Below are 25,977 nucleotides of genomic sequence, written 5' to 3'. Positions count from 1 at the left end.
CAGCTGCTGTGATTGAAAGATAGACGTGACGGCCAGACAATCGCTACGGAGCGGCTGCCTTGCGTCATGGTCGCCCTGCAACATGGCACAAAGTGACCAATCCTGAGGACGCTCTGGGCTCCCGCCCAATAACAAGGCAGCGACCAATCAGTTGCGGCGTTTCGAGGCGGGCCGGTGGCGTTGTTGAGACGGAGGCTCGGACTGGGCGGTGGGCGACGGGAGCGGCGGGGCGGTGGGGCGGTGCGGAGGCGGGGCGGCGGGGCGGCGGGGAGGCGGGGCGGCGGGGAGGCGGGGAGGCGGGGCCGCGGGGAGGCGGGGCCGCGGGGCGGCGGGGAGGCGGGGCGGCGGGGCGGCGGGGGCGGCGGGGCGGCGGGGCGGCGGGGCGGCGGGGCGGCGGGGAGGCGGGGCCGCGGGGAGGCGGGGCCGCGGGGAGGCGGGGAGGCGGGGCCGCGGGGAGGCGGGGAGGCGGGGCCGCGGGGAGGCGGGGCGGCGGGGCGGCGGGGCGGCGGGGCGGCGGGGCCCGGGCAGACTCAGGCTCCCGCCTCTTCCCCGCCGGGCAGCGGCCGAAGTGATGCCCAGTGGTTTGGCCGGAACGTCCCTGTAAGGATGATCCGCTCCCACCCCCCTGCCATAGGCACCTCCCACTAGGGCGGGTTGCTCCAAGCCCCGTTCAACCCGCCCTTGAGAGCTTCCGGAGACGTCCGATCTAAGCCTGCGCTCGTGCGCGTGAGCTGTGTTGTCCCTTGTTCTGACACTACAGCTCTTGGCATAAAAATATTTTTCTGTCTTTTCCTTCTCCTTCTACTTGCTGATAGGCTGCAATAAGGTCTCTCCGGGTCCTTTTCTTCCCCCAGGCTGAACACCCTCAGCTCTCCCCAGCCTGTGTGCAGAGGGGCTCCAGCCCTTGGAGCAGCTCCGTGACCTCCTCTGGACCCGCTTCGGCAGCTCCAAATGTGTCTTGCTCTGAGGGTTCCAGGACTGGAGAAAGCTCTGCAAGTGAGGTCTCACCTGAGTGGGGCAGGGGGACAGAATTCTCCCCCTCACCTGCTGCCCATGCTGCTGGGGATGTGCATATTGCCAGGCCCTGTCCAGTTTATTTTCCTTCTCAGAACTCCTGATCCATTCACTTCCCAGTCTGTGCTGGTGCCAGAGGTTGCCCCCAGCCAGATGTAGGGCAAGATTTCAGGAAACAGGAGCAGCGCAGTTTCCTTGCCTCCTGGCCACCCTCATTGTGCACTCAGATGCGCTGTGCTCCTATTTCTGATGGCACCAGTAGTGCTGTCCTGGTATGGCCACAGGCTCTCTCCCCAGTTCACAGGGCCTCAGGACCAAGACTTGCCAGGTATGCTCTGAATTTTTCATGCCCTGTCTGCAGCTTTGTTCACTTTGTTTGCTTTAGCTGTGAGAGCAATTTCTTCAGGTATCTAATTTATTTCACTTATCTTTGTGTGGTACAACCATGGGCTTATATTGGTAGTAATAGCAACCAGTTATTCTAGGTAGAATTACGTATTTACAAATCTAATACATACCCATGTGAGTCTAAGTGGAAGGAAAGAGAAGAAAGGGAGGGAAAAAAAGAAAAAAAGAAGAGAGGATGAGGAAACCATTCACAGGAACATTACATTCTTCCCAATGAAGGATCCAGATGCTGACAACTTCCCATGACCCTCCCCTCCTCCTCTGCAAACATCTGAGTGAACCAGAGATCTTAATATCCAGACGAGCAGTAGGTAGGTCAGTGTAACACCAGAGAAAGTGCAGAAACAAAGTGTGTGTGTTGCAATTTTAATTTAATTATTGCTACTAGTGCAGCTTTTTTCTTGTATATAAGTACTTGACCTACATTATTTTTCTTTTCTTTTCTGTAATTAGATGTAGATTTATTATAACTCTCAAATCAGACTGTTAAAATTATTATTATTATACTAAAAATAAGTTGTGGCTTTAAATACGTACATATACTGGTGTGACTGATACTCTATGGGGAAGGGATAGGGCATCCAGAAGGATCTGGACAGGCTACAGAGAGGGGCCCATGCCAACCTCATGAAGTTCAACAAGGCCAAGTGCAATCCCCAACATGAGGACAGGCTAGGTGACAAGTGAATCGAGAGCAGTCCTGTGGAGAAGGGCTTGGGGGTCTTGTGGAATAAAAAACTGAATATGGGCCAGCTGATTGTAGCCTGGGTTCCATCAAAAGGAGCACAGCCAGCAAGGGAGCCTAGCCTCTAGTTAGCTGCTGTAGGGGAAGGTGTTTGTATGCACAGCGAGGGGTGTAATTACATGATCTTTTAGGACTCTTGCAACCAAAATCATCCTGTGATTCTATGAAGGTCCATCAGTGGGAAGCACACAGAGTGTGTGGGCTTAGACATCCAGCCTACCCTGCAGCTGCCTCTCGATGCCTGTTCTCCCCAGCTACTGGCGCCTGGACATGCCAGCCCCTCCGAGGTGTACAACCCCGCCACAGTCACAGGTACGGATTCCATCGCACACAACAGCATAGACATGTACACTGCGTGCCCCTCCAGTACACATGATGAGGTGTTCAGGATGCAGCCGTCTCCTGCACAGAGAAACACAGGTGGGTCACCCTCAACCCTACACCTTCTGTCTAACAGTCCACCACTCCAGTGGTGTCACTAGCAGAGACACACACACACACCTGTTTCACAAAGCACTTGGCCTATTTGCTGGCTCGTGTGGCTCGGTATTTACTAGTGATCATAGACTGACATGGTGTCACTCAATCCAGTTGTGGGCACTTAAATCCCCATGCATACATATGCCCAGAGCACAGTGCTGTGCAGTCAGGGGAAAAAAAAAAAAAAAAAAAAAAAAAAGGTAGAAATGTTAGAAGAGAGGAAAGACTGTGATGACCAGGCACAAGGATGGATAGACATTCATACCGATTAGCACCATTCTACTTGCAACCAGCCCCTTCTACTCCCCTTGCCTCCAGTTCCTCATGCTTGTTTATTCCCAAACCACTTAGACCCATCCCTTTCCTCACCTTCTGTTCTTCTCCTAAACATCCTGTTGTGAGTCTTTTCCCCAAATGCTCTCACCCTTGGACACCACAGTGTTTCCCATGCCCCTAGGCAGTACTCAGTTTGTAGGGTACTCTACAACCTCTCCCACTGACTCATCATGTTGGATGCCACCTCTAGGCCCATGGGACTGATGGCTCCCCTGCCACAGATTTAGAAAGAGCTAGGCCAGGGGCTTTATTTCTCTTACTGGGTAATTTGTGTTCCTCAGCCTGTGGTTGTCTCTCTTTGCTCCTTCCCTTCTGTGCCATTGAGCCTTTCATGGGTTGACAGCACTTCCATGGTGGTTCTTGGATTTGCCAAACTAGGGGATTATTTGGGTTCCCCACACCCCTCCATTTTTCCTCTGTGCTCCTTTGTGTGCATGGGGGTGAGCTTTTGCCCACATAACCTCATTCTTGTGCTGTGCCACTTCTGTAACACTTTCTGGTCCTATCACTCCATTATTCAACATGTCTAGTTGAGAAAACAGACTCTCAAATCCACTTAGAGGAGCAGATCTTCACTTAACCTCACAACCCACATCTTGTGGGCATTTCCTCTTATCTTCATGTATAAATATATCAAGGTTGAAAATAGGGTAGTCTACCAAACCAGTATAGCTCCCAATGCCAGTGTCTGATTAACCTTCTCACCCTTTCTGCTTTAGCTCCTAAAATAGCAGCGATTTGCTAGATTATCTTGCATCTCCTTTCCATTCTAAGAAGACTGTTTGTATCATTGCAACTTTATGGTTTGTGGATCATCCTCTAAGAAGATTAACAATTACAACTGGCTTGTGGAAAGTTAGATCCCGCATGTAACTGACATTAGTGTTGAGCATAGACAGGAGCAAACGGGTAGTGCTGTGAGAGCCACAGGAGGAAGAGTATCATTCCTGTAGCATCATCCTTCCAACCACAGATACATATGGGAAACAACAACAGCTCCACAGTGGATGATCTACAGGCTGTCGAGATCCACCACTGGTACAAGAAATTCATGACGGAGTGTCCTTCTGGACAGCTGACAGAGCATGAATTTAAGCAGTTCTTTGGGCTTCGAGGGCTGGATCCAGAGGCCAATAAATACATTGAGCAGATGTTCCGCACATTTGATATGAACAAGGTGAGTTCTCTGGCAAGGAATTAACTGTCTTGTGCTGCTTAGAAGTGATCCAACTCCTGCACTTTCAGAGTCTTTGTCTTTCTCTTGAAAACATTTTCTCTTGCAAACATTGGTGTGGAAAGCTGGCAAGGGATGCTAATGTAAAGTAGCTAAATGTAAGGAGCAAATGAATGTGTACAGGTAATAACATAGATGACATAAACATAGGTACACCTGATGATCTAACTACCTCGTGCAAGTTCATCTTTGAATTTTGAAAATTCATTATTGCCTATTATTTGTCTTGGCCTTGTTTAACTAGCAAAATACTAATTTCATTATTCTTCTTACATGTTCTTATTATTCAAAAATATAGCTGTATGAGATGATGGAGACCAAAAGAATCAGACATAATAGAAATCATTATAGCATTCATAGAGGAGTAATTTCCAGGTATTTGGCAGCTGAAATTAACACTGCATGGGCAGAGAACGTCTGTGGCTCTCCTTGGTGCTGGGAGATGCAGCATGAAGCCGGAGTGAGGGAGCGGGTAGTGTTCCTCACTGTGACTGCTGGTAGAAGACAGTAACCCCCCATAATTCCTTTAAGCATGCAATGGCCCTCAGTTGGCTTGCTTTTTATCCATATGTATTTCAGCCTATGCTTGCAGGCCTGCATTCTTAATGACAAAGAAATCTGGGTTTATAGCGTCCTGGGAAAATTCACCTTTCCTCCCTGCTCCAAGGTTCTGAAATGGAGTCAAGGAGGATCCAGCCACGGAGGTATGAGAACCAGGTGGGAAGCCACAGAGTTAGTCTTGAAGAAGGAAAGTTTAGGGACCAACAAAGAATATCGTTTTGGACATGTGAGACAGCATAAGGAGTTAAGGAATGCTTAGGAATATTACAAAATTCTTAAAGAAAGGAGCAGACAGGCTCCAGTGGGGTAGCTGAGGTTTTGTGGTGGATGTAATGCCTGGAAATTACTGCAGACCTCAAAGAACGCCTTTTCTCATCCCAAAGTCCTCTGTGCCCAGGATGATAATAGTGATGAGAAGCAGTTTCATAAGCTAAAGCAAAACCTTTACAGCTTTTGCATGTCTTTCTTTCACTTCACATCTCTCTTCTTGGGATGTTTAAGGACTTTAAAATATATTCAAGGATGTTGTCCATTCCAGAGTTCTCCTGTGAGTTCTGTGTTATGCAGTAAACAATGTTACAAGAAGATTCTCAAATTCAAATTTGGTCAGACAAGATTAAAAGCAATCATCTAAATAAAGTGATAGTGATCTCAGGAGGAATGAAATGAAAGTGTGGCAACTAGTGGTGATGGATCTACATCAGCCAATCTTAGTCTTTTAACAGTTAGTCACTTAATCTAAGATCTTTTCATGAACGAGGGCAAGGAACAAGAGCACCCAGAGGAAAATCCACCCTGTTGCAATACAGACATGATGGATGGAATCGTCTGCCCTCTGGACCTTCAGATTTTGAGAACTTTGGGGAGCAGATGGAGAGAGGGGTGTCGTGGAGCAGAGCCACGGGCTCCAGCATCTCCCGGCCTTCTCCTTCCCAAGGCGGAGAGGGAGGTGGCACGCGGTGCTGTGACCTGGGCACCTGCCCGTGCTCTGGGGACATCTCTGTCCCTGCTGTTTCTTACCCGGCCCTGGCGAAGCAGTGTGCGACCGTGAGGACCCACTGGGAGCTGAGGAGGACACCTGCACACATGTGCCACGTGCCGTTCTTCCAGGTGGCCTGGATGCTGACGATGCCGGGCCAGGCCCCCGAAGGGACCCCGGTGCCACCCACAACACAGAATGTGTCAACGGCAGAAGCCACAGAGCTCAGGTCAGAAGCCATGGGCTGGAGCCTGCATGTCTTTCTGTAACACAAAGTCATCACTGTCCTGCTTGGTGCCTGCTGCTGCTCAGGCTGAAAGTCCCCCAGTCATCCCTTCCTGCCCTGTGCTCAGGGGCAGGAGGACCAGGGACCTCCGAGGGGTGTATCTGTCCCCCCGTTCTGCTGGAGCCCCACAGACAGGTTGTGCCAGTAGCTGGGCACAGGCCAGGTTCCTCCTCCAGGGACTGAGGCTGGAACACTGTAGTGGGGAACACATGGGGCCCCTACAGGGAACCCCCTAAGTGGGGCCGCTCACCTGCAGGTGTCCCAGGTGCCCCCCACGGGCCCGGCCAGGCCCAGCAGGACGAGCAGCCACAGCAAAGCCATCGGTGCCAGCGCAGGTGGCAGCAGCCAGAACTGAGGTGTCACCTCCAGCGGGCCACCACCACAGCACCCACAGCCTTGGTGGTGCTCACAGTGCCCCCGGCCCAGGGCCGCTGTCACAGAGGGCTGTTCTGTGTGCTGTGCATGGCAGGGAGGGGCAGCACAGAGTCATAGAGACATGGAATGGTCTGCGTGCACGGGACTTTAACGACCACCCAGTGCCACCCCTGCCATGGCAGGGACACCTTCCAGTATTCCAGGTTGCTCCAAGCCCCATTGTCCAGCCTAACCTTGGACACTGTCAGGGATCCAGGGGCAGCCACAGCTGCTCTGGCCAACTTGTGCCAGGGCCTGCCCACCCTCAGTCAGAAATTCCTTCCTAACGCCTAATCTAAATCTGCCCACCTTCAGCTTAAGGCCGTTTTTCTTGTGTCCTCTCACTACGTGCTCTTGTCCAAAGTACCCCTCCAGCCTTTTTCTAAGCCCCCTTTAAGTACTGGAAGGGGCACCAAAGTCTCCCTGGAACCTTCTGTTCTCCAGGCTGACCAGCCGTAACTCAGCCCTTCTTCCCACCCCAAATGAACACTTGAAATGTGGTGATCCTTGCTGTAAAACAGCAGTTCTCTGCTAGTTCATTTACATTTGCCTTTTCCATATGTTTATTTAAATCCATTTCATAAAGGCATTTGACTGATTAAAAAATACCTCAGGAAATGGAAGTTTCTATTTTTTCCTCTGTAATTTCTTGAAGTGGTTATTAGGAATCTTTGACCTAGATATGTGTTTAATTTGTTGTTTGTTTTTAACTGCTTCAAATTATAGTCAGCTTTAAATCTAGGGCTGATGAACCTTTACTAACTGCAGAAGAAACAAGAGCTTTTTGAGTTTCTTTGTAGAGTCGGGAAATTAAATATTAAAAACCTAAATACGGAACATTTTTCCAGCGGTCAAATTACATGTATTTTACAAAATATTTATGTATTTAACAAAATATCCCCTGTCACTTTATTTTCCACAGAATGAAGAAGAGATCTATGGCTTAGTGGAATAGCATAGTTTCCCACAAAGGCAGAGTAGACTAGTACAGAAAACTTGCAGCCCATGGGCTGGGCTCAATATTCTCTCCCAGCAGGCCAAAGGCAGTCATCTTTGGTGCACAGAGGGGGCTGTGTTCATGCTGATGAGGAGTGGCAGGTTCCCTCACTGCAAGCAGTGAGCAGAGAGGAGCCTCTGTGTAATAGATCATAACTTTAGGAACGCAAGTATTTAGTGGCTAGAGAAATAACATGTGTCTGTGCACTAAAGATTTTTCCTAAGTCCAAGTCTCTGTACCATTTGTGGGCCTTTCAGCTGTGAATCTAGAGAGCGATAAGGTGAAACAACTCCAGAGAAGTGACTCCCTCAGTTTATTCTTGTCATAATTTGGTTTTTTTTCTGACAGGATGGATATATTGATTTCATGGAATACGTGGCTGCCCTCAGCCTCGTTCTCCGAGGGAAGATGGAGCAGAAATTGCGGTGGTATTTCAAGCTCTATGATGTAGATGGCAATGGCTGCATTGATCGACATGAACTGCTCAACATCATTAAGGTGAATCTCCAGGGGTCTGTGTTCTTGCCTCTTTCCTTAAAGACAAATCACACAAATAAGACCTTTGCTGTTTCCCGTATGGATGATCGTGGATGAGACCTTTAACATCATTCCTTCTCTGAGCAGAATTCCTCACCACGGTATAATGAAATAAGCAGACTTGACAGACTTTTTATCACCACAGCTTATGTTACAGCACAGCTAACCATGAAATTGTTTTAGCTGCTTGTGACCTAACTTGCACTTTCCAAGGTTTCAGACCTTGTGACTGTCAGTTGCTGCCTCTACAATGTGCCCTTCATGTGTCCTCTTCCCCATGAGAAGTTGGAGAGCTACTCCCAGTTTACTTTCTAGAATCATCTCCTTAATATCAACATAATAAAACATTTCTGACTCTGGCGAATAGCCTGAAGAATGATTGAGAATGGAAAGGATTGTATGCAAATAGCTATTGTGGATGGGGTTGGAATTACAGGCATAAAGATCATTATAAATATCTCAGAAGTAATTATGCTGCAAATTCAGATTATTTTGCAGATAATGAGAAATTACCAGGATGCAGGAAAGATTCAATGACCACAAATAAATTCCATTTCTGAATATAAAATGTCATTAAATTGGTTTGATAAAGCACTAATAAGATGTTAATAATAACGCATTCTCATCTGGATAAGAATTTTAGAGCTGGGTATCAAAGAGACCTGACCAAAATCAGTAGCTGCAGTAACATACAGGCTCCTGCTAGTAGCTTGAAATAGAAATACTCAGACAGTACAACAAAGCAACAGATAGCAATAGTTAACACAGAGCTCTTGAAAAACAAGTCCTGTGGGCAACAACTTGTGGGAAGAAATGTATTGCCCTTTGTATTTTGTGGGTGTAGTTCAGTGTCTTTTTTGGTAAACTTAGGAAATTGTGGAGATGATATTAGTTTCAGTAAAACAGCATTTGAGAAAGAATGAAGAAAATGACCAAATATCAAAGGGTAAAAATGAGAAAATGAATAGTCTTAGAATCAGTATAAAAGCTGTGAAATCACATATTTCATGGACATCCTTAAACAAAGGGAATAAAAAATATTGAAAGAAAAGAGAACCCTGCCCTATGTAGTTATGAATAAGAAGAATTGTAGCAAACAGAAGTGGATAAGGCTTAAAGTTTCTCAAGATGAAAATGAATTTCCAGCAAGCTTTAGGGAGAAGCCAGGCACACAGGAAGCAGTATATAAATGGAAATTGTGAAAGTAAGAATAGAAATAAATTACCAAGCATACAACAAGGGAATTTCATGTCAAGTGAGGAGGGTATTTGTGTATCTGAGGCTTGGTGTACCATAAGGTCACAAAGTGGGCCAAAATGGATCAATTAGGTGGATTCTGATTCTGCCATTTCTGCAGCACCTAAACTGTACCTAAGCAGAATTCGGCCAACCCTCTGGATTTTGCTGCTCATTCCTTGTTCCAGAGCTACACTCCCTTTGCACCCTTCAGTGCCATCCATAAGGCCTGATGATTTCTGTTTTGTTTTCCTATGACGCTGGTTCATTTGTATAGGGAAGGTACCAGGTATGGCTGTCTTATAATGAATCTATGCTGACGTGTGGAATCAGTCTGGAATTCATCAGGCGGCTTCTTACTCTCGCTCTTTTATTTTAGGCTATTCGAGCTATTAATGGTGGTGACCATGAAACTAGTGCAGAAGAGTTCACCAACCGAGTCTTCAACAGGATTGATGTGAACGGCGATGGTAAGATTTCTGCCTTTGTCATCTAGCTCAGACAGTCTCTTTTCTACAGAGTAACATCCAATTTTTCCTTTCTTGGTTGAACTTTAGGCCTCTTCACTTCATATTTTCTTTCTATTTCCATTCTCGACCAGTAATGTGTTCTCCATGGACCAAAAAAGAGTTTTCTCCTGGCATTATACATAAGCAGTGTGACAGGATTTGTTCCCTCTGCGGAGTCTCAGCTTTGTTCTGTCCACATGAATTTGCTAGTGGGGTTTTGGAGTGGTGTTTTGTTTTCCTTTTTGTATGTTGCTGTGTCGTTCATGCCAGTTAGAAGTGGGAAATATTAACAAATGTCCCCAGCTGCTCCTATGTACGTTGGCATGGAAAGAAAGAACTGGAATTTAATGCTGAGGTTCAGAGTTTCTTCACTGCGTCTGCTGCAGGCAGTACAGCAAGAACATTAAGTGCTGAGTCAAAAGCTGGTCAAGCGTCACTCTGGTCCCTGTATGTCCCCAAGAGATAACTCTTTCCTTGCTACCTCGGGTGTCCATTGCTTTCTGACAGGCTCTTTTGCTATTCCAAAACGACTCCGCTGAGCTGCTCCCATGCACGAGGGCTTTTTGGCCTAGGACAGAAAAAATTGTTTCTGCCTGTCACAGCCTTTATCCTTGAAAACCAGCAAGTATAGGGCAGGTTAGCACTATACAGGTTGAGCCATAAAGAATGCTAGGATCCCACTCCTTAGCTACCCACTTCTATTGTTCTTTCTTATGTACCTCTTCCCTTGTATGGGGAAAAAGGAGGAAGCAGGTCTTGTCTGGATACTGAGGATGTTTCATAACAGCTTAGGAATGCTCTGAGGTCTTTAGAACAGTGCCTTAGAACAGTGTCTATATAGTATGCGGTCTCTAAAGTTAGATTATTATACTCATTTTCCTGTCAGATGTGGATTCTGATGTCTTTTATTTGTGTTTGACCCAGGTGAACTTTCTCTGGATGAATTTGTGGAGGGAGCAAGGAAAGATGAGGAGTTCATGGAGGTTATGATGAAGAGTTTGGACCTGTCACACATCGTGGCCATGATAAACAACCGTCGGCATAGTGTATAAATCAAGCTGGGAGAAAATGCTGTGCCAGTAAGACAGAAGTGTGTAGAAACACAAGGAAGCAAAATTTCAAACCAAAATTTCCATAAACATGAATATGGAAGTAGAACAGAAAGACACTGCTATATTTGTGTATCTGAGTGCATGTTTCTGTACAAATACTGAAGCTTAGCCACATAAGTGCAGGGCAGATTCAGAAAAACTGAATCTGGGTGGCAGTATTTAACTTGTCTTTCTAAAATTTAAAGGCCAGATTTCAGGGCATTAATTTCCTTTTTATTCTGTTTCCCAGATTATCGCTTTGAAATGGACTGAAAGTAACATCAAGTTTGTGAAGAGCACTAGCAGAACTGGGTGGTGGAGTGCGGAGGAAATATTCAGACATACAAAAGAAGATTTTCAATCTGTTACTAGTGTAGAGAACAATCAAAATAAGGTAACCTGCACAGTTCTTGTCACGGTATTGGTTCATAAACACCAGCATGGTTGTCCATACTAGATGTGCTTGGATTTGGCAGTCTCTACAGAAGCAGCTTTAGTCATAAGATCACAAGAACTAAAAGAAAAGCCAATCTGATAGTGACGAATCTGTCCTCAGCTGCAGCTGTTTGAGCTTTCTGTGGTCAAAGAACTCTAGCAAACAAGTCAACAGTTTGGAGCAGCTTCTGTAACCAGAGAAAATATGCCACTCAGTTTCCCAAAGCAGAATAATTACTTGAGAGATCAAATCTTTTATATACTCATGGTCCTACTCATACAACTCCTCTCATACAACTGAGTCACTGGGAATGTTCAAGGCCACATTGAACAAGGCTTGGAGTAACCTGATCTAACCCCATGGCATGGGGCTGAAACAAGATAATCTTTGAGGTCCCTTCCTACCCAAACCAATTTGTGACTCTATGACAAATGAAGTATTTGAAGATGATCCTAATATTATTGCCTCACACATCCTTTATTGGTCTTTCTTCTCGTTCATGAAGAGACAATCTAATCGAAAGAAACAACTCACCAAGGTGACTTGTGAATTGTGCTGTTCATGTGAGTGCTGGAGTGAAGCTGATACTCTAGATCAGTGCTGCCATAAATGACTCTGATTTTATACACAGTGGGAAGAGTAATGCAGTATGGATAGAAGCCCATCAAACTGTGTTTTGTTCACTGTTCATTAGATAAGGTCATGATCAAAAGCTTCTTTTAATCTGGAAGGAGAATGCAGGAAATGTTCCATGGAGTGCCTATGCCATAGTTGGCATGTTTTTCCTGTGCAGGAGGAAGAACTTGCAGACCTGTAACAAAACTTTAGATTGGACTTATTCTTGCTTATATTTAGGCTTCTGTGATGTTCATGGTTTGCATGGCAAGGTTTTGGTAGCAGGGAGGCTACAGGAGTGGCTTCTTTAAGAAGCTGCTGGGAGCTTCCCCCTTGTCTGGCAGAGACAATGCCAGCTGCCTCCAGGATGACACTGGCCAAGCCTGAGACCTTCAGCTGAGGTGGTAACACATCTGGGATAACATATTTAAGAAGGAAAAGGTTTTGGGCAGAAGCAATTGCAGCCAGAGAAGTGAGGATTGAGAATTTGTGAGAAACAGCTCTGCAGACACCAAAGTCAGCTAAGGAGGGGAGGTGTTTCTGGTACTGGAGCTGAGATTTTCCTGCAGCCCATGATGCAACCCATAGCAGAGCAGGTTGTCCTGGAGTGCACGGAGGTCTGCAGGAGGGAAGCAGGAATCCACCTGCAGGCTGTGGAAGAGCCCCACGTTGGAGCAGGTCCTGGAAGGACCTGTGGGCCTGTGGAGAGAAGAGCAGGTTTCCTGGTATGACTTGTGACCCCACAGGGTACCCACTTTAGAACAGTTCCTGAAGGCCTGACCCCAGAGAAGGACCCACACTGGAGCAGTTCCTGAAAGGCTCTCCCCGGGGACGGCAGCTCACACTGGAGCAGCTTGTGAAGAAACACAGCCCATGAGATGGACCCATATTGGAGAAATTAATGAAGAACTGTCTCCTGTAGGAGGGGTTTCATGCTGCAGCAGGACAAGAGGGGGGGAAGCAGTGGCATGAGCTGACCGTAACCTCCGTTCTCATCTTGCACTGCTGGTGGGGAGGAGGGAGAGAATCAGGAATAAAGTTAATCCTGGGAAGGAGAAAGGGATGGGGGGAAAGTGCTTTAAAGATTTGTTTTACTTCTCATTATCCTATTCTGATTTTGACTGGTAATAAATTCAATTAATTTCTCCCTTCTTTCTCTGTGATGGTAATCAGTGAGTGATGTTTCCCTGTCCTTATCTCTCATGAGCTTTTTTTCTCTTTTATCCAGCTGAGGAGGGAAGTGATGGATAGAGAGGCTTTGGTGGGCACCTGCCATCCAGCCAGGGTCCACCCACCGCAGCAGTATTCTGAACAAAATGTCTGGGCTTTTACTGAAGAGAAGATTTAGTAAGGGAGATTTAGTAAGTACTGTCATTGGAGCGTGAGTGAGTGATCACGTTTAGAGTAGCCACCGGCAGTCTTCTAGGCGGGCTCATGCTCCAGACCCTACTGGCATGTGCATGTCTGCAGTCTTAGAACTTCTGCAAGGAATCACAACCTGGTGGTTGAAGAACTGTCACGTGAAAAGGGAGGACTTCCTTGACCCTTAGTATTTGATCCGTCTGTCAGCGCCGCAGGAAAGCTGAGACCCTTGTGCCTGACCAGTTCGTCAGCATATTGTTACAGGGACCCTTCGCTGAGCAGTCCGGCTGGATTGGAGGGAAGTTTGAGTGACATTCAGGAAAACAGGCCAACAGCATAAGGGGACCCACCGTAAGGTTCTTCCCACTTCGTGACCCATCAGAGGGGCTTCCAGTTTGGGTATGTTACCTGCTGCTGGCAACTGGTAGCACCTATGAGGGAGTAATGCTAACAGTTTATGGAATTACACTCTTTACAAATATAAAATTGTGACAGGTTAACGTTCAGGGATTGTTGATGATGGTATCTGTCAGCGATAGCATTTGACTGCAAAAACTCATTCAAAGCAATATACAGACAAGCTGTAGTCCCCGATAAAAATATTCAGCAGGCAGAGCGCATTTCTAACCCAACAGGTGTTCCTATGGGAGAGAAGACAGGTTCAGCCCATTGACTGATCCCAGCAGTTATGATGGAGCCTTCTCTAACTTCTTCTCCGTTCTTGGCTTACTTTTATACTATTTCTTTACATTTTGGTGAAGCTTGAGTGACTCTAGTCATGCGTGTATTTGCTACTGATTGATGTAAAATTCTCTCACTTCACTTTTAAAGATAACAGGGAAAAAAAAGTATGAAGTTTGTGCCCAGTGAGAGGGGGTCGTACCTTGGAAGCAGATAACTTTGGGATGGAGGTGTGCATTAATATTACAAATAGACTATAACGAACCATGTTCATCTGAGGAAAGCAATTTTGCCACAATTGCTGGCTTGGCAGCAAGACATCTCATCCCTCACAGCTGCTATGCACTTAATCAGCTTCAAAGTACCATCAAGTTGCTGCTCCTGCAAGGATTTCCAGCCGAGCCTAGTTCTGGTGACTCCACTCTGCTCCACACCCTCTAGCAGGTGCTTATGGTTGTATGGGGAATCATCATGGAGCACGCCAACCAAGTTCCATTCTGGGAACAGCACCCGTATTCTACCCTAAAATTTCTGTCCCATTATGACTCCTGTTGGGATATAAATATAAGTTCTCAGTTTCCTCTGATTTTACCCCCAGTCATCTTTCCACACAAACATTGCTCTACTCTCCGGAGGATTACTCTGAGCAGATGTGAGCTGTGCTGTCCCTTTCGACTGAGGAAGACAGGTCTTTTCCCAAGTTTCTTTTGGTTCGGGTGGCCGAAGGCTGGTGCGGGGTCTGGGGCGGCGCAGTGGGACCGGCTGCCGCTACCAGGGGTGGGAGAGAAGCGCTTCTGTGGTTTCCGGGTTTAAAGTAACGTTTGAAATACCGGGAATAAAGCTGCGCATTTTGCAGTTTCAGTATTTTATTTTGCTTTTATTAGAAATAACTATGATTTTCATCTTTAGTACACCTCTTCATTATTTTGCTCGTTTTATTATATTGTTTTGGTTTGGTTTTGTTTTCTTGCTAGATATCTGATGTTAATGCAGTAAAGGTTGTAGGGCTGGGGCTGAAACACCAGTTGTGAGGCCAGTGGAGACATAAAGCCCCAGGGTGTGGAATAAGGACCTCGGCACTAGAGTCAGACCCAAGCCAATGCCGAGCAATGGAAATGCTGGGGCTGGAGCTGGATAAATGCCATGGGAGAAGGGGATGGAGCTGCAGCTCAGGGTCTGAAGGCAATGCCTAGGGGGTTACCAGCCCCAGCCCTGTGGTAGCAAGCAGAGGGCGGGGGTGTGGGGGCTCAGAGGGCTCCAGGGCCTGAAAAACCAACCCAAGGGCACCTTTTGGGATGGGGAAGCAGGGGCCCACTGGTTCTTCTCAGCCCCTGGTGCTGCCAGGGGAAGGTGAGGGGGCCTTTGGGCAAGTGCTGGGCTGATACCCAGGGGGAGGGGGGAAGGTAAGATGTTGGGCTTCAGGCTTCAAGTGCCCCCAAAGGTGGGAACCCGGCAGGGTGGGTGTTATAGCTCCTAAAGACATTGAAGTGATGACAATAACTGACTTGTAGCCTTATCAACAGCCCCAGGCTGCAGTGGGAAGCAGTAGCAGCCTTTAGCTGCAGGCAGTGGAAAGCTGAGAAGCTGGAGCTGAGACAGCAGAGCTGGAGGAGACACAAGGATGGTAGGGTTTGGGGTAAAACCCCTGTGGGGCTGGGATAGGGAATCTGGAGCAAGGAAGTGAACTGCGTGGCTGGATCTGAAATCACTGTCAGGGCTGGGATAGGGACTGGAGAGCTGTTGCTGCAGTAAGAATTATCAGGTTGGTGCTGGAATATGGGTTCAAGAGCTAAGCTGAAACAACACAGAGCTAGAGCTAAAACAAAAATTGTACCCTGTCAACCAGAAGCAGCATTACGTGTGACTGCTGAGAAGATGTGGAGACAGAAGTGAAACAGAAGAGCTGGCAGTGAAATAAAGCTTGTGGGACTGAAGGTGAAATCACTGGGGCCGGAATGGCGATTGTGCACGGGAACAGAAATGGTGGGAGCCATCCCCCTGCTCTGTTCAAATTGGCAGCAGTGTCCAGTGCTGGAGGGACAATGTGGTGACCAGAGCTGCACAATATCCCATATCCGCTGCTCCTCCCTCACCTGCAGTTTCTCTCCCCCTTTTCTGGGGGTGCCCATGTTGAGGGCAAAGGCAGAGCTGAAACCACAGCTGTGGGCAAGTCTGAGGTGGGGTGCCCTGATAACAACCAAACCCAACAGGGGCAGAGGTATCCATGTTGGTATGTGACCCTTCCAAGCACAACTGGGACCAGGTGTCACCATTCCATGTCACTATTTTTGGTGTCTCCAGCTATAGGGACAAGGGGAAGGGCCATATGGGGCTGCTGCAGGCTGAGCTCCAGCATCCCATGACACTGAGTCAGACATAGGGACAAAGGGACACCAAACCCCTTCCTTTCCATGGAGCTGTCCCAGAGAGAAGTAGGGGTGCTGTGGTGGCCTGGTAGGCCTAGAAATGACACCAGCTTCCCCAGCAGCATGACGCAGGGGATGTCCAGCTATGCCACCACAAGGTCTTCATCCCTCCCACTAGTCCTAGACCCAGAGGAGAGTGTTTGGCTGTCAGGATGACAAAGTGCAGCCATGGGGCAGCCAGGGAGGGAAGAGACAAGGTGGCTTTTGCCTCTGCAATCCTGTGTGGTGATCACTTATCCCCATGGTCTCCCCTGAGATGACTGCTGGTCACTTCTTGCTGAGCAGCTGAGATGCCATTTGCAGTCCTCTGTCCTGTGAAGGTGCAAGTGACAAAACTCAACATGCAGTCCCCTGTAGGTCAAGATGAGGTCCAGTGTACCTAATCAACTTAGTATCTACTAATACTTCTTTTCTCCTTACTGGTGGAAATAATCACTAGATACAGAATTGCTAAATCCCACAAGCTCCACAGGAACAAAGACAAACTCAAAGTGGAGGGGTACTCCCCCCTTTCAAGACGGCATCTGCCACAGGACAACCATGTTTAGGGAGATAAAGGGGAAAATAGAGTCAGCCTTCCTCCCTGCTTATCCGTCCATCAGCAAAGGCAGCTGGCACATTCCGGCAGGTGATACTCAGCAACAGCTAGAACTCATTGAGAGATTTTGCCTTTGTTGTGGCAGAGAACGGCAAGGCAAGGCAAGGCAAAGCAAAGCAAAGCAAAGCAAAGCAAAGCAAAGCAGCCGGGCTGGGATGACTTGGTGCCTTCTTGCCTCAGCTGGGCACTGCTGGCAAGCTATGGGCAACTCAGACTGGAGCAAGACCACTCTTCTTTCTGGCACAGCGCTGCTGACAGGCACTCCCAGAACTTGCATCGAGGCAGTCCAAGATGCAAAAGAGGAACAAAAGGGAGGGGGGAAAAGAAAAATCAACAGAAAAACCCAAGGCAAGGATGCTGCCTCGATCAAAGACCACAAGGCAAGAGGGGTCTTGCCTGAGAGACCCCTGATTTCGAAAAGGAACCCCAGCAACCCCTGTCCCTTAGTGTCAACTTCCAGCCATGGCGCTGGATCTTAAAGAGACAAGTAACAGTTTTGGGTACAGATAGATATGGACTACAGTAACATCTCTGTTTAACCAGGACACATGCTCATTTGAAGTAGAACAATTTGGCCTCCTTCCTGCCCTTTCCCAGGCTCAGCTGATGTGCGGAGAGAAGACTCTATAACTCACAGAGTGGTTATGAGAGTAGGTATGAATTTATTCAGCGCTGAGGTGCATGGGGATAACTCCTCAAAGACATGCACCTCAGCGCTGAATAAATTCATACCTACTCTCATAACCACTCTGTGAGTTATAGAGTCTTCTCTCCGCACATCATTTTGGCGAGCCAGCCAGGAGGATCTCTGTCCGGCTGTGGGAGCGGCCGAGGAGCGGATTCCCTGGCGCGCCCCCAGGACCTTCCCGGGAGGGACCCCGGACCTCGGCTCGCTCACCGCGGGGACAGACAACGACCTGCTGGCCTTGCGGATAAAGGTATGAATTAAATATCGGGGAAGGGGCAGCTGATAAGTCGTGCAGAGACGTCTGACGCGCAGCACAGTCCCGGTGGGCTTGCAAGCAGCCGGCCAGGGAGAAGCCGGACACAGAGGGGGAGGGATCGATCCCCGGGCGATAGAGCGGCCGATGAGAAGGGGTCTCACTGAGCTGATAGAGCAGCCCGCTAGCGACTCTGGGGGTGAGTCGAGTGAACCCTTGTTTTGCTGCTATTTTGTGTGAATGCTAAGTCCGGACACGTTGAGTCATTGAGCATGATCAGTGAGTGAGTGAGTGAGTGAGTGAGTGAGACGCACCAGAGGTGCGGAGCGATTGTGGCGCTCTATCCGCGTTTCCGACCTCGGGCGACTGAGGCGGCCGGAGAAAGGCGAAGCGACTGGAGTCAGTGTGGGGCAAACCCGAGTGTGAACGAGGGGCGTCATGTTTGAGTGTGAAGTGGTTAACATTTGTTCCAACCGTGGACAGACAAATTGACGGAGTCTCTCCTCAGCAGTGGTTTGGGCTTGATCCCTGGGAATCGATTGATCCAGTGAATCATTGGCTAGAAAAGAGGGAATGAACGGGTCTATCTAGGAAGAATATACAGAACTTCTGCAGGGAGATTGGTGGCCTTGGACTGGGAATAACCTGGAGTACAGACCCTAAGTATTCCAGGGGAGGTGAATGGGATAGCCTGTTCTTGTGGGAGACTTAAAGCTGTCAGAGAATCAGGACATTGGCATCTGGCATGGATATTATTGCAGTGTAGAGATTGTGAAAAACGTTGGTATTGTTACTCTAATAACCAGTAGGGCATATGCCCCCTGTGTAAACTGAAATATTATCTTAATCAGGTTAATGTTGAACCTAAAACTCTGAAAGTTGTATATACAAAATCACATTGTGTGCCTGCAAATTGGGGCTGTGTGTGGGAAGATAATTGGGAAGTGACTCTGAAATTGTGCGAGGAAAAGTTTGGGCGAAAACGGGACGGAACAAGGAGGAGGAGATAATGGGTATTGAACAAAGCAAAGAGATCCCCAAAGCGAGTCCGCTAGGTTGTATTATTGCACATTGGAAAAATATTGCTGGCCGTGGGGGAACTGAGAACAAGAGAGACCTTATCAGATTTTGCAGAGATTGGTGGCCACTCTATAAATTGGATGATGGAGCGAGGTGGCCACCTAGCGGAAGTTTGGATTATAACACGCTATTGCAACTTATGCTATTTCTCAGGAGAGAAGGCAAGCGGACAGAGGTGTCCTATGCCGATATGTTTTTCTCTCTCCGAAATCACCCCGAGTGGCAGAGGGATTGTGGGATCAGGGCTCCATCTGACCCTCTGGTGTTAGCCCTGGAGAAAGAGAATAAGACTAAGAGAAGAGGGCTTAAACGGTGTTGTTCAGCATGTAGCATAGGGCAAAGATGTACAAAATCAGACAAGGTTTACCAAACTGTGGCCCAGGAACAAGACCTGGTAGATGATTTGCTTAAGCCTCCCCACATAAGACAAGAAAGGGATGAGGAGGAGGATGCAGACTCAGAGGGTGCAGACACTTTGCCGATTGCACACCGGACTAGACAACAGACACACATATTATAGGCACCTCTGCGTGAGGCAGTGGGATCAGAGGGAGGAGTGGTATTAGTTAAAGTTCCCTTCTCCACAATTGATTTAGAAGCATGGGAAAAGATTGCTAAAAACTATCGCAGTGATCCAGTTAACACAGCCAAACGTCTGCGATACATAATAAAACAACACAATCCAGATTGGAGCGATATGCAATTATTATTGGATGCACTGACTGAAACAGAAAAACAATTAATCATAAAAACGGCAGGGGATCTGGCAGAGGATTATTACAAAACCCAACAGCTGGATGTGAAAGATTATTTCCCACTCCAAAACCCACAGTGGGATCCAAACAGAACAGCAGAATTGAAAAAATTGGAAAGCTATCAGGAGTGGATCGCAAAAGGGATGGAAAGAGCCATTCCCAAAACGATAAATTGGTCAGCCTTATATGCAATCAAACAGGGGCCCTCTGAGTCGCCATCTGAATTCCTTGAGAAATTAAGAGATGCTATGCGTCGTCACACATCACTGGACCCTGGGTCTGAAGTAGGGATACAGCAGCTAGTTAATCTATTCCTAGGACAGTCTACAGGTGACGTAAGGCGTAAACTTCAAAAGCTTCGAGGAACAGATGGGAGGAACTTAGAGACTTTGTTAGATGAGGCGTGGAGAGTCTTTAGTAACCGGGAAGAAGGATATAAACAAGGAATGAGGAAGCTTGTAGCTGTTGTAAGTGAGAGAGAGAAGGGAAAATGTGGGCAGAGACCACCTAGACAAGGCCCGTCCCGGCTGGGCAGAGACCAGTGTGCGATCTGTAAGAAATATGGTCACTGGAAAAATCAATGCCCAGAACAAAGGCGGAGTGGCTTTCGGGACAAGGGAAACCGAGAGAAAGGAAAGGTGACTGCATATGTGGAAGAAGACTGAAGAGGACCGGTAGATCTCACCCCAGAAGATCCACTGGTTATAAAATTGGAACTGGGGGAAAAAGGGAAAGAAGTAGAATTCCTGGTTGACACAGGAGCAACATATTCAGCCTTAAATAAGACTTTGGCACCTGTGGGGAAGAATTATGTTACAGTGATAGGAGCAACTGGCCAACCCGAAAAAGCATATTTTTGTAAACCATTAAAGTATAAGCTTGGAAAGCAATGGGGCATTCATAAATTCCTATATCTGCCCAGCTCCCCAAGACACCTTTTGGGGAGAGACTTGCTAGAACAATTACAAGTAGCCATTAAATTTAAAAATGGGGAGGTCACTCTGGAGGTAAATGATGAACAATATATAGAGGCATTAAGTTTAATGTTGACAACCGTTCAGACAGAGGGGGAAATTAGTGAAGAAATAATAAATCAAGTGTTTCCTGGAGTATGGGCCTCCAATGTACCAGGGAGAGCGAAAAATGCACTTCCTATATTAATCAAACTTAAGGAAGGGAAACAACCCGTTAGAATTAAACAGTACCCCCTGAAAAAGGAAGATAGGGAAGGAATTAGTCCCGTAATTGAAAACTTTTTGCAATTAGGGCTGTTAAAGGAGTGCCAGTCTGAGTTCAACACTCCCATTTTGCCAGTCCGGAAACATGATGGATCATACCGGATAGTACAGGATTTAAGGGCTGTTAACAAAATAACTGAGGACCTCTATCCTGTGGTAGCAAATCCATACACTCTGTTAACATACCTGACACCTGAGTTAACTTGGTTCACTGTTTAGACTTGAAAGATGCCTTCTTTTGCCTCCCTATCCATGAGGACAGCCAGAAAATTTTTGCATTTGAATGGGAAAACCCCAAAAGCGGGCGCAAATCCCAGCTCACATGGTCAGTTCTACCTCAAGGTTTCAAGAACTCTCCCACCCTGTTTGGGGAGCAACTTGCCAAAGATCTGGAATCCTAGGAAGCTCCCCCGGAAGAGGGAAAGTTACTGCAGTACGTGGACGACATCCTCATAGCTACCCGGAACAAAGAGGCATGTGTAGCCTGGACAGTAAGTCTTCTAAATTTCCTGGGACTACAGGGGTACAGGGTATCAAAGAAAAAGGCCCAGGTTGTGAAGCAAAAGGTAATCTACCTGGGTTATGAAATCAGTGCGGGACAGCGGACCCTAGGGCAAGATCGCAAAGAAGCGATATGCCAAACCCCGAGGCCTCAAACGGTAAAGGAACTGCGAACATTCTTAGGAATGACGGGATGGTGTAGGCTCTGGATACACAGCTATGGGTTGCTCGTGAAACCTCTGTATGCACTCATTACAAATGGGAACAGAAACCTCCAGTGGACAAAAGAGGCCACGCAAGCCTTTCATCAGCTGAAGAATGCTCTAATGTCAGCCCCGGCTCTTGGACTCCCGAATGTAAGTAAACCGTTTTTTCTGTTCTCCCATGAAAAGCAGGGAATTGCCCTGGGGATACTGGCCCAGGACCTGGGTCCATACCGGAGAGCAGTTGCTTACTTCTCCAAGCAATTAGACACAACAGCCAAGGGATGGCCGGGATGCCTCAGAGCTGTTGCAGCTGTGGTGCTGAATATTCAAGAGGCACGCAAATTCACTCTGGGCCAGAAAATGACCGTATTTGTGTCTCACACAGTGTCTGCAGTCTTGGAAGTAAAGGGCGGGCACTGGCTTTCCCCACACAGGTTCCTGAAATATCAAGCCATCATGGTAGAACAAGACGATGTAGAGATAGTTGTAACTAACATTATCAACCCAGCTTCTTTCCTCAGTGGGAATCAAGGGGAGCCAGTACACCACGACTGCCTGAAGACCATCGAAGCCTCCTACTCCAGCCGCCCGGATCTGAAGGACGCCCCTTTGGATGATGCAGAAACCTGGTTCACTGAGGGGAGCAGCTACGTCATCAGTGGAAAGCGACATGCTGGGTATGCAGTAACCACCTGCAGAGAGGTAATAGAATCTGGACCCTTGCCAACAGATACCTCTGCACAAAAGGCTGAGATAATCGCTCTAACCCGTGCTCTAGAGATCGCGAAAGGAAAGAAAGTAAACATTTATACAGACTCAAGATATGCATTTGGGGTTGTACACGCACATGGAGCCATTTGGAAAGAAAGGGGACTGTTAAACTCACAAGGGAAAAACATCAAGCATTCTCAGGAAATACTGCGGCTACTGGAAGCAGTCCAGCTACCTGAGCAGGTAGCAATTATGCACATCAAGGCACACCAGAAGGTGAGCTCTGAATTGGAGGAAGGAAACGAGCTGGCGGACAGAGAGGCAAAAGAAGCAGCAAAAGGTGAGATAACGATCGAGGGAGCCTTAATTCCTGATGGACAGGTCTCCCTGGAAGGTAAGCCAGTATATACCAGAAAAGATAGAAAATTAATTCAGGATCAAGGAGGAAAGTATAACCAAGAGGGATGGGCTATTACTGCAGGTGGGATAATAGTCATCCCTTCTCATTTGTTATGGTCTCTAGTAAGGGAGGAACATCAGAAAACACACTGGGGAATAGAAGCCCTGTATAACTATCTAATTGAAAAGATTACTGCCAGGAATTTATATTCTACTGTCATTCAGGTAACCCGGCAGTGTGATATTTGCCTCCAGACCAAACCCAAAAATACTCCCAAACCAAAACTAGGTCAAATTGGAAAAGGCCACGGGCCTGGACAACAGTGGCAAATTGACTTTTCAGAACTCCCAAGAAAAGGGGGGTATCGATACTTGCTGGTTTTAACAGATACATTTTCAGGGTGGCCAGAGGCTTTTCCCACCAGAACTGCCAAAGCCCGGGAGGTAACCAAAGTATTACTACAAGCGGTAATACCACGCTTTGGAGTTCCAGCCACAATATCTTCAGATAGGGGGCCACACTTTATTTCAAAAATAGTACAACAAATCAGTCGTCACCTGGGCATAGACTGGGAGCTCCATACCCCTTATCGCCCCCAATCAAGTGGCCAAGTGGAAAAAATGAACCATTTAATAAAACAGCAAATTGTTAGGCTGGGACAAGAAGCTAATTTACCCCGGCCACAATCTCTCCCACTGGCATTGCTGCGGATCCGAACCAAGCCTAGAGCTAAAGAAAAATTAAGTCCCTTTGAAATGCTTTACGGGAGACCATATGGCGTGCAAAAGGGATTGTCCACCCAGGTAGGGGAGGAGAGGCTGACTGCCTATATGATAGCCTTGAGCAAACAGCTCAAAGCAATTGAGAAACATGTGGCTGGAACTCGGAGCAGAGGGCTGGATGGGCCAGTGCATGACATACAGCCTGGAGATTATGTGTATGTTAAGTCTCTTGCAGAAAAAACTTTGGAGCCACAGTGGGAAGGACCGTTCCAGGTGCTTCTCACCACCTTCACTGCAGTTAAAATCAAGGAACAGAGCGCCTGGATTCACCATTCTCGAGTGAAGAAGGCTCCAGAAACTCCTTGGAAAGTAACCCCGGGTGACAATGAACTGAAATTAAAACTTACTCGGGCATAATGAATACATTGTGGTTGAGAATATTCCATAATTTAGCATACAGGAATCCAATCAGTAGAATTGTTTTGTTTGTTTTGCCTGTAGTTATAAGTGTAACCCAAGAATTGGAAAGCGTCTCTAACCAGAAAAATGCTGAATGGCCTTGGTCCCAGGCTTTCATTCAGTATACTGGATCCATGGGAAATTATTCCGACATAAAGGATTTAAACCTATCAACCGTGGTTATGCATGAAAACCAGATATATGAAAGGCGAGAATGGCAGAAACAAAAGCTGTGGACCCTTCAAGGGACTATAGGGGAGGTAGTCAGAATAGGATGCCGAATGATTAACGGGACTAACTGTGAAAAGGCAATTCAAATTAGTGTCTCGACTTCTCCTGCAGATTATCACCGGGAAATTTGTGATCGTCTAAGTAAATCGGACTGTTGGTATAATTTTACGTTAGTACAGACGGTGAATGTGATCTGCCTTTGGGGTCGTGGTAACAAAGGGCTCACATTTAAATTTAAAATAACAACTACGCCTATTGCAACAACCAAATCAGCTATAACCCAAGCTCAGACCACACCACCTAAAATTGAACACAAAATTTATGAAATTGGCCCATATGTAATAAGGAATACGGGGCAACAACAACTGTTATTTAATCCAGAGTGGTCTCTTAAGCGTATTGAAGTACTAATGCAAACAAACATTTCTGAGATTCAGCCAGCCTGTTCCTCTTTTCTAAGAACATCATCCGAGGGCTGGACAACATGGTTACAAAAGCAAGTGCACTTCAGAGGCAGAATGAGAAGAGATTTAACTGGAATATTAGGAACAGGATTGGGGGTCTTAAATGGAATCGATTCAGAAATATTAATGAACAAATTAGCCACTGCCACAAATGATTTGGTAAAACTAAGACAACCCCTGCAATCCTCTTTATTAGCACTAGGAACTAGCCAATGGGAAATTTCCAAAATACTACCAAAATGGAAAGAAGCTGAGGACCAGGACCATAAGCTAATAATAAACGCACTAAATATAGCCCAAAACAATGTGTCGTTAGCCCTCAGCTGCATACAGGCACAATTATGGATACAATCAATTGTTGCTCTAGTAGTAAGAGAGGGAAATGAAGGTACTTTTCCAATTGAAATTCGGAAAATTGTCTGGGACAATGCAAGCAACCTAGAAAGAAAACTTCAGTCTTGGTGGACTCTGGTAAATTTTACCTATGACCCTACCACCGAAATAGCTACTACTTTTGTACTGACTATACGCAATGCCACAATTTATAATATCCACCCTATTATTGCATTAGGATTAAATCATGAAAAAACAGTGCTCTACCCCTCAGAACATAGAGCATGGGCCCGGATAATGAATGAAAAGTGGCAAACTGTGAATTTGGAATCGTGTGTTACCCGGGAACAACAGGGGTTCATCTGTGACACTAACATGATCGATGCACAAGATATATGCCTAGACACTGAGCAAAACATTTGCCACTTTGAGATTCATCCAGATACTAGTCAAAAGACTATGCCTGTATATATTGGCCTAGGCTGTGTATGTTTAAGAACCGCATGTGTTTCTGTAGAAATAGATGATAACAATGTAACCTTGACTACTAGGAACTATTCCAATTTTTGTATTTGTAATTTTGTTAGGATTGTAGGGTGTGATTTTTCATATTTAGCACCGGTTACATCCCACCAGTTGATAAGATCCAATTACACAATGTACCATCAGTTATCACCAGCACCCACTGGAATGAACCTTACATTAGTAAGACAACTAATGAACCACCAAGACCTGACAGAAATCCTGAAAGAGATTCAAGAAAAGGGGCAAAAGACTCTGGTTACTGTCTATCATGATGTAAAAGAGATAAGCAAAGTATTACAAAGGGTAAACCAAGATACAAATCACCACTGGTGGGATGCACTCTTTGGATGGTCGCCGACTGCAACTGGGATTTTGAACACACTTTGCCACCCCATCATTGTCATACTGACATTAGTAGGTGCAAGCCTGGTGCTATCAATTGCAATGCTTGTTTGGAATTGGAGAA

The 25,977-nt window shown here is 46.8% G+C and overlaps 1 protein-coding gene across 8 annotated transcripts; it reads left to right on the top strand.

The window, feature by feature from the left end:
* The first annotated feature begins 92 nt into the window (after positions 1-92).
* LOC120752420 (guanylyl cyclase-activating protein 1-like) lies at positions 93-12,943 on the top strand. 8 transcript variants are annotated; one of them, XM_058420456.1, is made up of 9 exons: positions 541-600; positions 855-996; positions 1,642-1,733; positions 2,337-2,479; positions 3,957-4,160; positions 7,803-7,952; positions 9,607-9,697; positions 10,661-10,826; positions 11,078-12,943. In XM_058420456.1, the coding sequence occupies exons 4-8, from the start codon at positions 2,405-2,407 to the stop codon at positions 10,786-10,788; spliced, it is 648 nt and encodes a 215-aa protein (XP_058276439.1). In that variant the 5' UTR covers positions 541-600; positions 855-996; positions 1,642-1,733; positions 2,337-2,404; the 3' UTR covers positions 10,789-10,826; positions 11,078-12,943. The 8 variants fall into 8 exon arrangements, with proteins under 8 accessions (XP_039919353.1, XP_058276439.1, XP_058276440.1 ...); XM_040063419.1 differs by lacking the exon at positions 541-600 and adding an exon at positions 93-208 and having other exon boundaries at positions 855-1,733; XM_058420457.1 differs by lacking the exon at positions 1,642-1,733.
* Positions 12,944-25,977: the final 13,034 nt, after the last annotated feature.

This window comes from Hirundo rustica, chromosome 4 (assembly GCF_015227805.2).
Source record: "Hirundo rustica isolate bHirRus1 chromosome 4, bHirRus1.pri.v3, whole genome shotgun sequence".
Classification (NCBI taxonomy): domain Eukaryota; kingdom Metazoa; phylum Chordata; class Aves; order Passeriformes; family Hirundinidae; genus Hirundo; species Hirundo rustica.
This window is presented reverse-complemented; position numbering and strand designations above follow the sequence as displayed.

Excerpts from the sequence above, each read along its gene's own strand:
- LOC120752420 (XM_040063419.1), top strand. The coding sequence starts at position 2,405 with ATGCCTGTTCTCCCCAGCTACTGGCGCCTGGACATGCCAGCCCCTCCG. Across the intron at positions 2,480-3,956 it reads CAACCCCGCCACAGTCACAG|ATACATATGGGAAACAACAA; the intron begins GTACGGATTCCA and ends TTCCAACCACAG. Across the intron at positions 9,698-10,660 it reads GATTGATGTGAACGGCGATG|GTGAACTTTCTCTGGATGAA; the intron begins GTAAGATTTCTG and ends TGTTTGACCCAG.